Source organism: Astyanax mexicanus, chromosome 24 (genome assembly GCF_023375975.1).
Source record: "Astyanax mexicanus isolate ESR-SI-001 chromosome 24, AstMex3_surface, whole genome shotgun sequence".
Lineage (NCBI taxonomy): Eukaryota > Metazoa > Chordata > Actinopteri > Characiformes > Acestrorhamphidae > Astyanax > Astyanax mexicanus.
Genome location: NC_064431.1, coordinates 22,860,729 through 22,875,592, shown reverse-complemented (window position 1 = coordinate 22,875,592; position 14,864 = coordinate 22,860,729). Strand labels below are relative to the sequence as shown.

At 38.1% G+C, this 14,864-nt stretch overlaps 1 protein-coding gene across 3 annotated transcripts in view; it reads left to right on the top strand.

Moving 5' to 3' along the window:
• Positions 1–14,864, top strand: part of ncoa3 (nuclear receptor coactivator 3) — a 51,067-nt gene that overhangs the window by 24,192 nt on the left and 12,011 nt on the right. For all 3 annotated transcript variants that reach the window (XM_022682761.2, XM_049471749.1, XM_049471750.1), the window contains 10 exons: positions 1,764–1,844; positions 2,732–2,780; positions 7,734–7,838; positions 8,816–8,976; positions 10,320–10,420; positions 11,735–11,909; positions 12,294–12,479; positions 13,384–13,470; positions 13,626–13,769; positions 14,685–14,832. In XM_022682761.2, the coding sequence (XP_022538482.2) occupies positions 7,753–7,838; positions 8,816–8,976; positions 10,320–10,420; positions 11,735–11,909; positions 12,294–12,479; positions 13,384–13,470; positions 13,626–13,769; positions 14,685–14,832 (1,088 nt within the window). In that variant the 5' untranslated portion in view covers positions 1,764–1,844; positions 2,732–2,780; positions 7,734–7,752. The remainder of the gene's footprint in view (positions 1–1,763; positions 1,845–2,731; positions 2,781–7,733; positions 7,839–8,815; positions 8,977–10,319; positions 10,421–11,734; positions 11,910–12,293; positions 12,480–13,383; positions 13,471–13,625; positions 13,770–14,684; positions 14,833–14,864) is intronic.

Below are 14,864 nucleotides of genomic sequence, written 5' to 3'. Positions count from 1 at the left end.
AACATTTAGGCTGTCTAATTAATACAACAGTGAAAAAAATAGCATTTTATTAATGATTATTTGGCCTGTGGATGAATGTTAAATTGTACTCCTTTTTAACCAAAAATGTTAATTAATTAATTAATAATATTAATTAATTTAGCTCCTTATAAATGGTATCAACCCTTTTGCAACTTGGTCAACTTTGATTTTGTGAGGCAGTAGTAGATATAAATAAAAAAAAATGTATTGAACTGAATTGTTCATCCCAAATTAAGGCTAATCCTACTCCCTTGTGCACACTGTTACGGTGCTCTGTATGTACATGCAGTAAGACAGGCATGTCAGCTTCAGCATCTTTTCAATAATGCAGCTCCTCCTTTAGCTCGCTATGCTAACTGTGTACGGCCCATTGAAGTTCAGCAGTGATCTGCTGCTTAAAGAGGGTCCCTAAGGCACCGATTTTCTGTGTGTTTGTGTGTGTGCGTGTGTGTTTAAGCACAATGACAGGAAACAGCTCCATTAATAATGCAGGGACAGTGTGTGCCACCAAAACATGATGGAAAATGAAGACATTTCGCTGGTTGCCATTAGTCCGGTGCATGTTATGGTCACTGCTCAGAAACGAAACATGTTTTTACACAAATTTTTTTTGTGTAGTAGTAGTATCGGAACTATTCCTTTAATAAAAAAAGGAAGGGATGAATTAAAGGGGTGTGTCTGTGTGTGTGCATGTAGTGAGTGTGAAGAGGACACAAACAGGATGCCTGCTTTTACTTCATCCTGCTTCCGACGCTGTAGATAAATCACCCATGGAGATAGTTGTGGTGTGTGGAGCTGGTGAGGTTTGTCCTGTACCCAGAGATTGAGGGAGTGGTCTAACTGGAAATGTGTACAAATTATAGGGTGTGCAATTTCACAATTACCTTGGAGAATTAACAAAATAGTAATAATAAACATGCACTAGGCAACTGCAATGGGATTAAACTGGAATTTTAGCAGTTTTTCTGAGCTAGATGTCTCGCTGATAGTTGTAGACAGGTTAAGGGGCATCACATTTGGAATATTTTTTTTTCCGATGGTGTGCGAGTCCTGCCTGTAGGTTATTCCAAACCAAGATTATGAAGCCTAGAATAGCAGGAAAGTAGGTGAGGTAAAATCAGTTTAATTTCCTTTCTGCCATTTGTTCTGCTGCGTGTGTTTGAGTGTACTTCTCCACTGTGTGCGTTGATGTGACTGGTAGCAGCTGAGGCGGAAGCAAGGTTGTGATAAATCTGGCAACCGGCAGGCCTGAGTGTTGCAGTGTGGTGAAGACGTTCCTAAAAAACCCAACATATCGCTGAGTTGTAGGTGTTCCTTGTTTACTTACTCAGGATGACCAATAGTCATGTTATTACAGCAGCAATTTTTAGAGATTCGCTTTTCTATGCCCATGCAATTCTCTCTTCTTTTGCGTTATTTCCACCAATGTCAGTAATAAACAAACCTACTGTGATAATTTAGAAACTACAGTAGTGCATTTTGCAGTTCATAGTATGATGACAATTTAGTTTAAAATCGAAAGAGCAGCTTAAAGCATTTTTCCCCACAACATTAACTTTTGAAGAACATGTTGAAATGCACACTGAAAGACAGAATGAAAGGGGAATGTGTAAGAACGACTTGTCGATAGTGAGAGAAGTGCTCTCTCAGTATTGATTGAAATTGTGATGTACTTACACTGTCCTCTCTTTCTTTTTCCCTTTCTCCCTCTCTCTCTCTTTCTCTCTCTTTACCTCTCTCAGGTGCAGACGTGGCCTTGCTGAACATATAGATGCACTCCTTGACTGGGTTTTCCAGCAGAGCTTCCACAGGGTCACACAAAGGTAAGTAAAAAAAAAAAGGGTGTCTCCCTAAGTAAAGTCTTAATAATATTAAATATACCCATGTAATGATGGTATGTGTAAGTGATTATACTATTATAGTGAAACGATAAGTTCATAGGCGAAAATGTAACCTCATGGATTCCTCTAGTTTGGATAAAAAATGAGCTATGTTTGGGCATGGAGGCATACAGATTCTGTGTGGCATCCTGCATCGCTTTTACCCACAGGTATTGCAGCTGGCCTGTATATCCTGCACACTCGAAGGTTGCCAAAGCTTTGGTCCTAGCTGGTCCCACAAATACTCGATTAGCAATGCACCTATAAGCTGAATGCATACATTATATATTATATATACAGCTTATTTTACCAAATTGAAAACCTCTGGAATATAATCAACAGGAAGATGGATGATCACAAGCCATTAAACCAAGCTGAACTGCTTGACATTTTGCACCAGGAGTGGTATAAAGTTATCCAAAAGCAGTGTGTAAGACTGGTGGAGGAAAAAATGCCAAGATGCATGAAAACTGTAATTAAAAACAAGGGTTATTTCATGCTCTAAATAACAGTATTTTTATTTACATTTTGGAGAAATGTTGACTGTAGTTTATAGAATAAAACAATAATGTTCATTTTACTCAAACATTTACCTATAAATCGCAAAATCAGAGTTCAGAAACTGAAGTCGTTTTTTTTTTTGCTCTCTTTTTTTTTTACAGAGCTGTATATATTTTACTGGCTGCATGCACAACAAACATGACCTAAACCATTTATATTATAATACTGAAATAATATTTAATGTCATTCTTGAAATATACATTTACTTATTGTGTTTTTTCAGTAGATAAAATGGTTAAAATGTTTCTGTCTGCTTATCTGCGTTTCAGAATGTGAAGTGGAGAGGAGTGGATGTCATTATTCTACACTGCTACAGAGGTGAGAATGAAGGAGCTGGAGGAGGGGGGGGAGGAGGAGGAGAGGATGGGTGTGGATAAAGCAGCAAAATGCGAGGCGAAGGGAAAAAGGATAAAAAGACAGAAATTTTATATGCAATGTGTGTCTTTCACTGTTATACATGTCTGGGCAGGCATTGCAGTATGTTGCATAACGTGGCTGCTTCGTCCCGCAGTTCGGCTTAGGAATGATGAGCTCATACAGGAATGCATGGCTCTGTTTGTGTGTAAGAGAAGGGAAGTGTGTGTCTGAGTCTGTGAGGCCAAGGGGAAAGGCGTGTGACCCGATGGCCCGGTCTCAGAGGTTTCCGTTGAACTCTGAGAGGGGTCAGTCAAACAGCAAGACAAGGCTACCAAAACACACATACACACACTTGTTATATACTAGTGCGTATACTTATATATATATATACTTGATTATCATTTAAAAGTTTACTTTATAACAGTAATTCAGTTCAAAATGTGAAACTCGTATATTATATAGATGTATCACACACAGAATTATCTATTTTAAGTGTTTATTTCTTTTATTGTTGATGATTATGGCTTGCATCCAATGAAACCCAAAAATTAATATCTCAGAAATTTACTTAAAAAACTGCTGGAAAATGAAATCTGCATCTCCATAAAAGTTGTCAGTAGAGGGAAGCATGAAGTGCTGTAAGATTTTCTAGGAAAAACACTGCACTGACTTTGGACTTGATAAAACACAGTGGACCAACACCAGCAGATGACATGTCTCTCCAAACCATCACTGATCATCAGTAAATTTTACATTTCATTTGTAAATCAAGGGAGCAGAGTCTGGAGGAAGAGTGGAGAGACACACAGTCCAAGCTGCTTGAGGTCTAGTGTGAAGTTTCCACAGTCAGTGATGGTTTGGAGATCTGTTTTGTGTGTTCATGCCTAGTATGTTAACTTTTTGTAGCAATAGAGTGGTAGGGAGAATGTTAACTTTTTGTAGCAATAGAGTGGTAGGGAGAAGTGTTAAGGGTACATGGATTCCAAACAGAGATTTTTTTAGAAGCACACTCCAAACTAAGGGATTATAGGAAACAACTGGTAATATGGCTAAACTATCAACCATCGGAATCCATAAATGTAGGCTTTTTTCTTGTTACAAATTACAGTAATCACTGCATTATCTAAGTTAAATTTTCAGTTTTACCTTAATTGTTGCAGCAGTAATTATATTCTGGCAGCTGATGCTGCTGCATTAAAGGTGGAATGGAAAAATGTAGCTAGCTAGATAAATTTACCATTCAAACTTTCAAAAGAGTGGTGCAGCAGTGTGACTGACAGCTGAGGCTGCTGTATTTAAGGTGGAATGGACAAATATGCTAGTGAACTGTTAATTCAGCTTCCTATTACAGAGGAATTAGTAGTAATAAATCATTTTTCTATTACATTGACCTTTTGTATCTCTGTTCTAAGTGCAAGGTTGACACTTATATAAAAGAGCTAGTGGTACAAATGAGAAGTAGAAATAGGCTTGATGTTGTTTTGTAGAATGTTTGGTCAAATTTATAATGTTTCCTACTGATCCGGAACTTTCTGCAGTATTTAGCATGATACCATCCCTGGAGTCTGACCAGTGCTGTGTGTAATATATGAGAGACAGGAAGGGGGAAGTGAGATAAAGAGAGAGAAAAAGGTGTGGCAGCAGAATGGTAGTAAACAGCAGAATAGGCTGTGTACAGTATATATAAAATATTTGTGTGCGTGTATATATAAAAAACAAAAGTTGTACCCAGAAGGAAGTATGGGATTGAAGTTTACTTTGGAAGGTAGTTATATCTTACCAGGAACAATAATTGATAGGGCAATATTTGTTGAGCTACACGTACAGTAGCTAATGTACAGAAGTCTAATGCAGGGGTGTCCAAACTTTTTTTTGTTGGGGGCCAAAAGGAGAAATATATTTGAAGTCATGGGCCACAGACTCTGTAATACAACAAATAAAGAAATATACCACTTTAAATAATGCATTTTCCCGATTACTTTCATTTACACCATTTTACTTGACTAACTATCTTTATCTATCTTTAACAGTGTTGTGTAAACTAAGATTTTTCAAATTACGGCAACTTTTAGACTCTTATCTGCGCTACAACTGCGCACTCTCTCCGCTTTTATACTCTTTGGCCCGTTTTTCTATGCTACAACTGCGCACCCTCTCCGCCTTTAGACTCTTTGGCCCGTTTTTGACAAACTTTGAATCTCACATTATAAAAACCTGCTTAACAGCGGACCAACTTTCATTCTATTTCAAAAATACGTAGTTTGGACACCCCTGGTCTAATGCATGTCTAACACAGCGCACCAGATGTGTCCAGCTGGGGGTTGTAGTGGTTCCTAATGGTGTCCTGTTATTATCCATCCCATGCATTTTGATTTTGGACAGAGTTCCTGCAGATTTTGTGGTAAGGGTGGAGTATTGATGGCGCGTTCAAAAGCGCCCTGCACATTTTCGATTGAAGTGATGGGTCATAGCATGGCATCTGTTAGGGGTGGGCAGTATGGCCCTATAATAATATCATGATATTTTATGGTATTTTCACGATAATGAGAATACTCTTGACTGTATTGCAAAACACTGAAGAAAAAAAATAATAAATCAAGAACACACTACTGCAACAAAAAAAAATACATTTTATACAAGAATTATATCAGATTTGTAACAGAAGTCAATGATCCAGAATTTCATTATACTAATTATGCACTCCAAATATCTCCATATATCCAAGATTAAGGTAAAATAAATGATATTGGACAGATAATCTCTAGTAGTCTCTAGTAGATATATAATAGGAAATGAGAACAGTGTGAATTTTTCTTGAAGGTATAATAGGTATAATATAAGGTATAATATAATTCACGATATTTAAAAATGTAGTTGATATTATTACGTATGATACGATATGACACACCACGTCTGTGTCTTCACGTCAAGCTCTTGGAATAGTGCAAAAGAGTGTACATTCATTAAACTTAGTTCCACTTGTTGTAGGACCTTATTGATAAAACACTGAGCTGTCAAAGTTCCTGTGAAGAAGACAATTACAAAGATATTCTGGCAATATCCGAAATTGCACTCTTGACACCATGACACCAGGCGTTCTGTATTTTCTGACGCATGACGACTGCTGATGTTTCATCTTGGTGCTGACCACAGAAAAAAAGAAATAATGGGTTAAGGGGTTCTTTTAATATCTTGGAGGAGGTTGTTGGTTCAGAAAAAATCTACAGCTGAAGAATTTTATTAAGTACGTATTTCTGCCTCTCTTCATGCATTTAATCTTTTTTTTTTTTGTTTTTTGGGCCTATTGAAAATACACACCCACTTTCTGTACTATGGCTCATTGAGGGAGATTATTGACCTGGTCCATACTGCAGAGAAACACACACACACACGCAAACACTGACTAAACGAGGGATGACCCATTTCTCCTGGGTCTCTACTTCACTCCATCATCCTCAGTGTATACTCTTTTTCTCTCTGCCTCTCAGGCCTGGAACATTCCATGCATTCAGCTGAATGTGGAAACACTTAAATATAAGCTCTCAGTCTCTCTCTTTCTTCCTTAGATTTATTTTAGAATGTGAGAAGGCATGTACTACATTCAGTGCTGGTATGAGTACACAGTTCATTCATTAAGCTATTTTCAGCAGGATGTAAGGAGCAAGATGTGTTAAGAAGACTGTCTGCACTGTTTTGTGATTGCGTTTGCGAATGCATTTGTAAAAATCCCATCAAAATTGCAAATCTTATTTGATTTCAGGATTCAGGTTTTCTGTCCAGAATATCAAAAACTGGATACATGATATGCCAAAATTCAGGTTTGTGCTGTCAGTCTGAACATATCTAAAGGAATGTGAGAGTGTAAAAAACCCATAATTTGGTAAAAAAAAAAAAAAAAAAAAAAAAAAAATCTTTACATCAAGTAAACAAACGGGTTTCTTTTTGGTAGCTACCTCATACGTCTCTGACTCTGGTCAAACAGTTATTTTTGGCACCTTTTATTTTTAAGAGTGTACTGCCCAATGAAAATTTTTTTTTTTCAGTGTTTATCTGTTTTTTTTTGTCACATTTTGGATTTTTAGTTTTTCAAATAGAAAAAAAAATGTAATTAAGTAAAAGTATTTTTACGTAAGATTTTCTAATTATGTGTATTTCCGTGCAAATTCCATGTTTATATCTGAATTCTGCTTTTATTTCTGAATTTCGTGATTCCAAATATGTTCTCATCGCTAAAATCATAAGATACTATGAAACAGCCATGTTGTTTAAAAGAGAATTGTTAATATGAAGATTCTTTCATTTCACAAATCTCTTTTGAATTGACCCATTGTAGCACCTATGTTTTTTTATGTATGTGAATATATGAAGGAACTGTATTTGTAATATAGATATGCATAGAACACCTTTAAGTTGGTAGATAGTTTACATAGTTTTTATAGTTAATGGATTTTCAAATATCTTTTAATAATTGTGCCAGGAACATTTCAAATTTAAAGCAGCACTAGGTAGGATTTCCTTGATTTTTGATATTTTTAAAGAAGTAAAATTACAGCTTGAAACTCACTGCAGTGCTGCATTGAGGTGAAATAGGAGGAAAAGCGGTGCTCTCGTGTCTGTGCTGGAGCTCCTCTGAGCTCAAACCAGACTCTGTAAGTTTTCCGAGGCGGCCGCGACCAACTTTCGCGAGAACTGCGACCTGCTTTCTGACCTTTAGTTCTAATGAAACATTTATTACACTCAGCAACTGTAGGGAGAGCCCACGAGCACAAAATCTCAATCCTACTTAGTGGAGCTTTAAGCGAAATGAATAATAATGGCCATATCCAGAAATGTGTATTTAGTTCCTAATGTACATGTTTATATTATCATGTTTAGCTCTTAAGTGCAACTGTCGTATTATATTTGTGTTGTCAGGTGCTGATATGTGTTGAAGATGAGTGGAGTGGGAGAGAACTCTCTGGAGCCGCTGTGCGCCGACCGAAAACGCAAACTCTCCACCTGTGACACGCCTGGACTAGGGTAGGTGTCTTTTTTTTTATTTGTGTGTTTTTATGAATGCGAGAAGCGTGCATCAATGAAGCAAGTCATTAAGACTTCTTGCCTAATGTGCTGTTAGTCATCTGTGTGTAGTTAAAGTCGTCCAGGTCTTCACACCTCTACATCAAACCCCCAGAACTACGAGAACACTGCTCAGATACAGCCTGATCTTGACATTCCTGCTGAAAGAACAGGCTGGCTAGCTCAAGCAGGTCAAACTGGTTTAGGTTGTCTACAACCTGACCAGGCTTAACTGGGAAGACCATGTTTCTTTATGATGTTTGACAGGCCACATCAAGCTGGTCCTCCAGCATCACCAAACTGGTTGGGCCTCATTTCCAAGCTGGTAAATCAGCATTCCCAAGCTTGGACTTGGTGGTTGGTGATTTGGGTCATCCTGATCAACCAGCAAAACCAAGCATGTCTGAATGAATTACACAACATACACTGTAATAATCCAGAGCTTATTGATCAGCTAGCTTACCAGTATAAGATTTTTTTTGTCCAGAATGAGCAGATTTTTAACCAATATGAACAGTTAGAATCAGTATCCTTCAAATTCAGGTTTTCAGCTTAGTAATATATTGAGTAGAGATGTTCTGCTGTTACAGGCATTTTGTATTTTACTTAATATGTGGTCTTTTTGTTTTGGCTTATTGGTGTATGTAAATTATCATTTTATTGACCAGTCCTAAATTGATCATTTTAAAACAGTAATGAAAAAAATACACTGCACATTTTTTTTTTAAAGCTTTGTTTATTGAGTTTTTCAAAGTACTTGGCATTTACAACATGGATATGTTTATAACTTGCACAGTACAAATGCACCACCATACATCAAGAATTAGTGATAAACTAATATTAATAACAATAGGCCAAAGTACAAAGTATTACAAAGGCTCACTGTGCATATTTTTTAAAGAAAATTTTTGTGTTTATGTATGCTTGTCTTTCTCCAGGTGTGATAAGCGGCGGAGAGAACAGGAGTGTAAGTACATCGAGGAACTCGCCGAGCTGATCTCCGCCAACCTCAGCGACATCGACAGCTTCAACGTCAAACCAGACAAATGCGCCATCCTTAAAGAGACAGTGCGCCAGATACGGCAGATCAAAGAGCAGGGTATGATCATGGTCACTGTTACACATCACTGTGTTTGCGTGCATTTCATAATCTGATTACTGCAAAACATCACACTATGTTAGTAATTCAGTCAGTGCTGTGTCATGAAGTTAACATGAGTCAGACAATAATCAGATTTTTGCTTTGAAACCAGCCAATAAACTCTCAGAATCAAGCCCAACATCAAGCTAGACAATGAGGATTATTTAGACTCTTTAGTTTAATGTCTCTACACATACAGCTCTGGAAAAAAATTAGAGACCACTAAAAATTATGAGTTTCTTTAATTTTACTACATTGAAAACCTCTGGAATATAATCAAGAGGAAGATGGATGACCACAGCCATCAAACCAAGCTAAATACTTAAATATTTGCACCATTTGTAGTGGAATAAAGTTATCCAAAAGCAGTGTGTAAGACTGGTGGAGGAGAACATGCCAAGATGCATGAAAACTGTGATTAAAAAAACAAATATTGATTTCTGAACTTGAAAAACTTTATGAATATGAACTTGTTTTCTTTGCATTATTTGAGGTCTGAAAGTTGTGGATCATTTTTGTTATTTCAGCTATTTCTTATTTTCTGCAAATAAATGCTCTAAAAAGACAATATTTTTATTTGGAATTTGGGAGAAATGTTGTCCATAGTTTGTAGAATAAAACAACAATGTTCATTTTACGCAAACATAAACCTATGAATAGAAAAATTATGGAAACTGATTTAGAAATTAAGAAAATTGTTGGCTATTTTTTTAATTTAAGAGCTGTATTTACCAGGTCTGTTTTAATGCATGCACACACTGAGAAATTTTAGAATACTACAGTTAAGAGAATACAAGCACTTAGAACTGTAATTACTGAGCTAAAATCCAGCTCTCTTTATTAGATTTCTTTCTTTGATGGAAGAAATGTAAAAATAGCTTGTTTACTTGATGACTACTATTATAACTGCAGTGATCTGATTATGAACATGTATGTAAGTGCATTTAATGTGTTTCTCTTACTAATAAGGAAAATGTTGAAATTGTGCCCTATGACACCTATTGGTTGTGTGCAGTGCTGCCGCCTGGTGGCAAGATGAATCCCTAACTTGTAATTGACTTTGTGGTACTGGAGTTCTTTTGTACAATCATCTAGTTGTCTCAACATTTTTAAGACAATTTTAACAACTACTGACTACTGCAAATGCCAGTATCCTTCATTAATACAGCACATGGATTGTTTGTTTATAGTAGGTTAATCTGTTTTATCCTTTATTTCTGTGTAAAAACAGTTGGAGAACTGTTTGTTTGATTGATTGGCTGGTTTGTATGTGACTCTTGTGCTTTTGGTCTGTTTTCCAGGAAAAAGCTCATGTGGCGATGATGATGTCCAGAAGGCGGACGTGTCCTCCACAGGTCAGGGGGTCATCGATAAGGATCATCTGGGCCCTCTGCTGTTGCAGGTGAGGTGTTGGGATGATTACAGGTCACCTTTTAAGCATGTATTGTTCTTCTTTACCAGTGATTGAGAGATAAGAGGGCATGAAGGGAATTTTCTGGTGTGTCCCCCGAATAAATGATAAATGTATTTTCCAAATATGAGCCATTTCAATGGCACTAATTTTCCCCCAAGTCATCGAAATCTTTATTTTAAAGTGCTCGTAAGTGTCTGCTGCAAAGGGTAAAGTAGCACAGTGCATTATCTTTTTTGCCTAATGTAAATTTTTAACCAGTTTAAACATAAACTAATCTAAGAATGGGTCCGCACTAGAGGTGTGTGATTATAGTAGCAATATTAAATCACAATATTTTTCACGGTAAACAGTATTTCTTACTATTTGACAAGCAAACAAAATCCATCAGTAGTGGCCTATTCTACGTAACTCATTATTCAAATACTTTCTCATACTAGTTGTTTTGCCCAAATCCAAGGGATTCATGACTACTAAACTATGACTAATTTAATACTTGATTATATTAAAAAAAGATTTACATTCTGCAGCTTATTCAGGTGTACTGATTTACCTCAAATGTTTTCATATTCGATGATTACAAGCAATCAAATTTTTGCACCTGGGCTGGCATAAAGTTATCCAAAAGCAGTGTGTAAGACTGGTGGAGGAGAGCATGCCAAGATGCATGAAACGGTGATTAAAAACCAGGGTAATTCCACCAAATATTGATTTCTAAACTCTTAAATCTTTATGTATATGAACTTGTTTTCTTTACATTATTTGATGTATGAACGCTCTGCATTTTTTTCTGCAAATAAATGCTCTAAATGACAATATTTTTATTTGGAATTTGGGAGAAATGATGTTCATACTTTACAGAATAAAACAACAATGTTCATTTTACTCTAAGATATACCTGTAAGTAGCAAAATCATAGAAACTGATTCAGATAATGAAATGGTCTCTTAATTAAAAAAAAGCTAACCCTGTCTTGTTGAATACACTCGCGCACACATTTTTATTCTTGCTGGTCCAGGGAATCAAACAAGTGAAAGTTGACCAATCCTTATTCTCTTACTTAGAAGACCACGACTGTCCACTCAGATATAAAATCTTATCCCTCAGCATTGTGTTATAATTCTGCAAATGTGTCATTATTAGAAACCTACAGAGCCATGCCAAATACAGAGCACCACCCACGGACATCATGTGTCATCTCAAACTAAACTACACTTCCTTGTTCTGTGCCCTGAAGTCATCCCAAATAGTCAAATAATCTCTCTATCTTTCTCTCCCTCCCTCTCTCTCTTTCCCTGTCTCCAGGCTCTGGACGGGTTCCTGTTTGTGGTAAACCGTGAAGGCAGCATTGTGTTCGTCTCTGATAATGTGACTCAGTATCTGCAGTACAAGCAGGAGGAGCTCATTAACACCAGCATCTACAACATCCTGCACCAGGACGACAGAGAGGAGCTGCAAAAGAACCTGCCCAAAGCAAACGGTGCACATGTTTTCTGTTTACCTTATGATCTGTTATATTTATTAAAATCCACCCGGGCTTTCACCCAAGGCCTCTGCTGTTAACTCTGCTGCAGAACTGTTTATGTATGATGTAGTCTTAATCTTATTACTTATTATGGCTGCAGATTCTATAGTGGCAGTATTAATGTATAAATATTAGGGGTGTAAGAAGGTATCAGTATATTGAAGAAATGCAACATTTTGTTTAGCAGTTATGTATCTGTTCAATTTAAATAGATGTTCTCACAGTATCACAATATTTGCAGTATATTAAATCGGGACTCCTGTATCATGATGCGTACTGTGTCGCCAAATTCTTGCCAAACAGCCCCTAATATATGTGTATGTGTGTATATATGTACAGGACCTAATGGTGTATCATGGGCTGGAGACACCTCTCGTCAGAAGAGCCACACCTTCAATTGCCGCATGCTGGTGAAATTCGGGCATGGAGGCCCGGGCGGAGAGGATGTTGCAGGCAGGCCGCGATACGAAATCATGCAGTGTTTTGCCCTCACACAGCCTAAAGCCATGATGGAGGAGGGGGAAGGTGTGACCCTACACACACACACGCACAACACTCACAAACAACACACCACACAAAATGTCACGGGCCAGGATTTAGTATCCCATGTTCCATGGAGGCTAAAGTATGCTGAACAGAACTGTGGGACATGTGAGTGTGGGACCTCCTGCATAGAAAGTGGATCTCTGTTTTTGGACTGTGGAGGAAACCAGAGTCCCTGGAGGAAACCCATGCAAAAATGGGGTGAACAGGAAATTTCACCCAGAAAGTCACCGTGCCGCCCAATACATTTAGATACTTTTTTTTTTTTTAAGTAGCAAACATAGCTTACAGAGATGTGAAAATGCACACAAACCGCATGTCTAGTTCCTGTGTAAAAGGGGCAAACGTAGTATAAAGACCCAAAGTAGCAGTGCAGCATTGGAATTGTGTTGTCTGGAATGGTAGTGCTCCATCCAGTTTTTTTATTTTTTATTTTAAGGTATGAGGAATAAGGTCTTGACTTAAAAAATCTTGACCTCGCTAATTCTCTTGTCGTTAAATGCAGGCCTGTCTTCCAAAGTTTAATATGAAGCATTTCCTGGCAGTAGAGAGAAAGAAAGGAGAGAAGAAGCATTGAAGTAACTGATGTCCCAGTACTTTTGTCCGTGTAGTGTAACTGCAAACTATTAAACCATTTTTTGTGTAAAATTGCATCATGAATTGGACATATACTGGTAATTTTTTACTTTTCTCAAGAACCAAAAACATTTCTTACAAAGCTCATTTTTGTACCTCAAGCAAGGTAGCTTGTCCCAATCTGCAGATGCCACACATATAATCTGAACAACCTCAGACAGAATTAGCTGGCCTTTGATTCACCCCACAGTTTCCATTTCACTGCTTCTCCGTCTTACTGAAGTGTGTGTGTCTTGTGTGTGTGTTTCAGACCTGCAGTCGTGTATGATCTGTGTGGCGCGGAGAGTGACTGCAGTGGAGCGGACGGAGAGATTTACCACCCGGCATGAGCTCTCAGGTCAGTGTCAGCTGTTCCAGTGCAACCTGTTAACCCAAATAGTACTTTATAAATCTGGTATTAATCACACTGTGACATTTGAAGCATTTTTACTATTTTGTTTTTTTATTGGGTATGGGTTTGTTCGTAAATGGTTGTGCATTTGTTTCATGCAGGCAAGCTGATTGAAATCGAGCAGCAGAGCACGCTACACACCACCATGCGTCCTGGCTGGGAGGATCTAGTGCGCAGGTGTATGCAGATGTTCCTCAACCGCAATGAAGGCCAGCCCTGGTCCTACAAACGTCACTACCAGGAGGGTATGTTGATTGCCTGCTTGTGTTGTAGGGTGGGGTGTTAAATGGGTGGTAGCGAGTGTTGGAAGTGTTGCCATTCGTAATTGAAGAAATGAAAAGCTATGGTATTTAGACTACACTATCACTTTTCACATATTGGACCAAATGGTTACTACAAATGTGGCACCCCATTCTGCACCGTTGTCGATATGTTACTGTTTCTTTTTCTCCTGACTGTGTTGCTAAATTCGGCATTCATTCAGTCTTTGGGCCTCGTCCATTGAAAAAATAGATACCCAACCTCTTCCCACATCATCTACAGGCCTCATCTAATACCACTACCACTACATTAGCTTACCAGCTGCGAGCCTTGTCCCGCATTGCTACCGGCCTCATCTAACACCACTACCACAGTGTTAGCATAGCATTTTCTCCCAAATTTGCAAGATCCCCCTAGGAGTGATGAGGGGAAAGAGCTCCATTTATACCCACTCAGAGAGAGCAAGGCCAATTGTGCTCTCTCAGGGCTCAGGCAGCTGATGGCAAGCTACATGAACAGGATTCGAACTGGCGATCTCCTGATCATAGTGACAGGGCTTTAGACCGATGGACCACACAGGGCCCCATTTTGTTTTTATGTTGATGTGCAAAGCATTGCATTGCAGACAATACTTTTTAAATGCTGAAACAAAGGTGGCCAAAAGAGCTTGTCTGATAAATCACACTGTTCCCAATGAAGTTCACCACAACAGGTTTGGTAAATCATTGCTAACTGTTTTATGGCAAATCAAGCCTAATTCATATCCCTCTTTTATATCCAAGGTTGTCATTGTAACCATTGTCTCAGGTTAGCATTGTTAGCAATACCAGTTGATAATGCATTATGCAGTATTTTACACATCTGAACACTCCTATGTTTTGTTTTGTTTTTCCCTTTAGCTTACCTGCACGGTCGAGCAGAGACTCCATTGTACCATTTCTCTCTGTCTGATGGAACACCAGTAACAGCTCAGACTCGCAGTGAACTCTGCCGGAACCCAAACACCAACGAGCCTCTCAGCTTCCTCTCCACTCACCTCCTGCAGAGGTTTGCACTCTTTACACCTATAATCCCTTCAA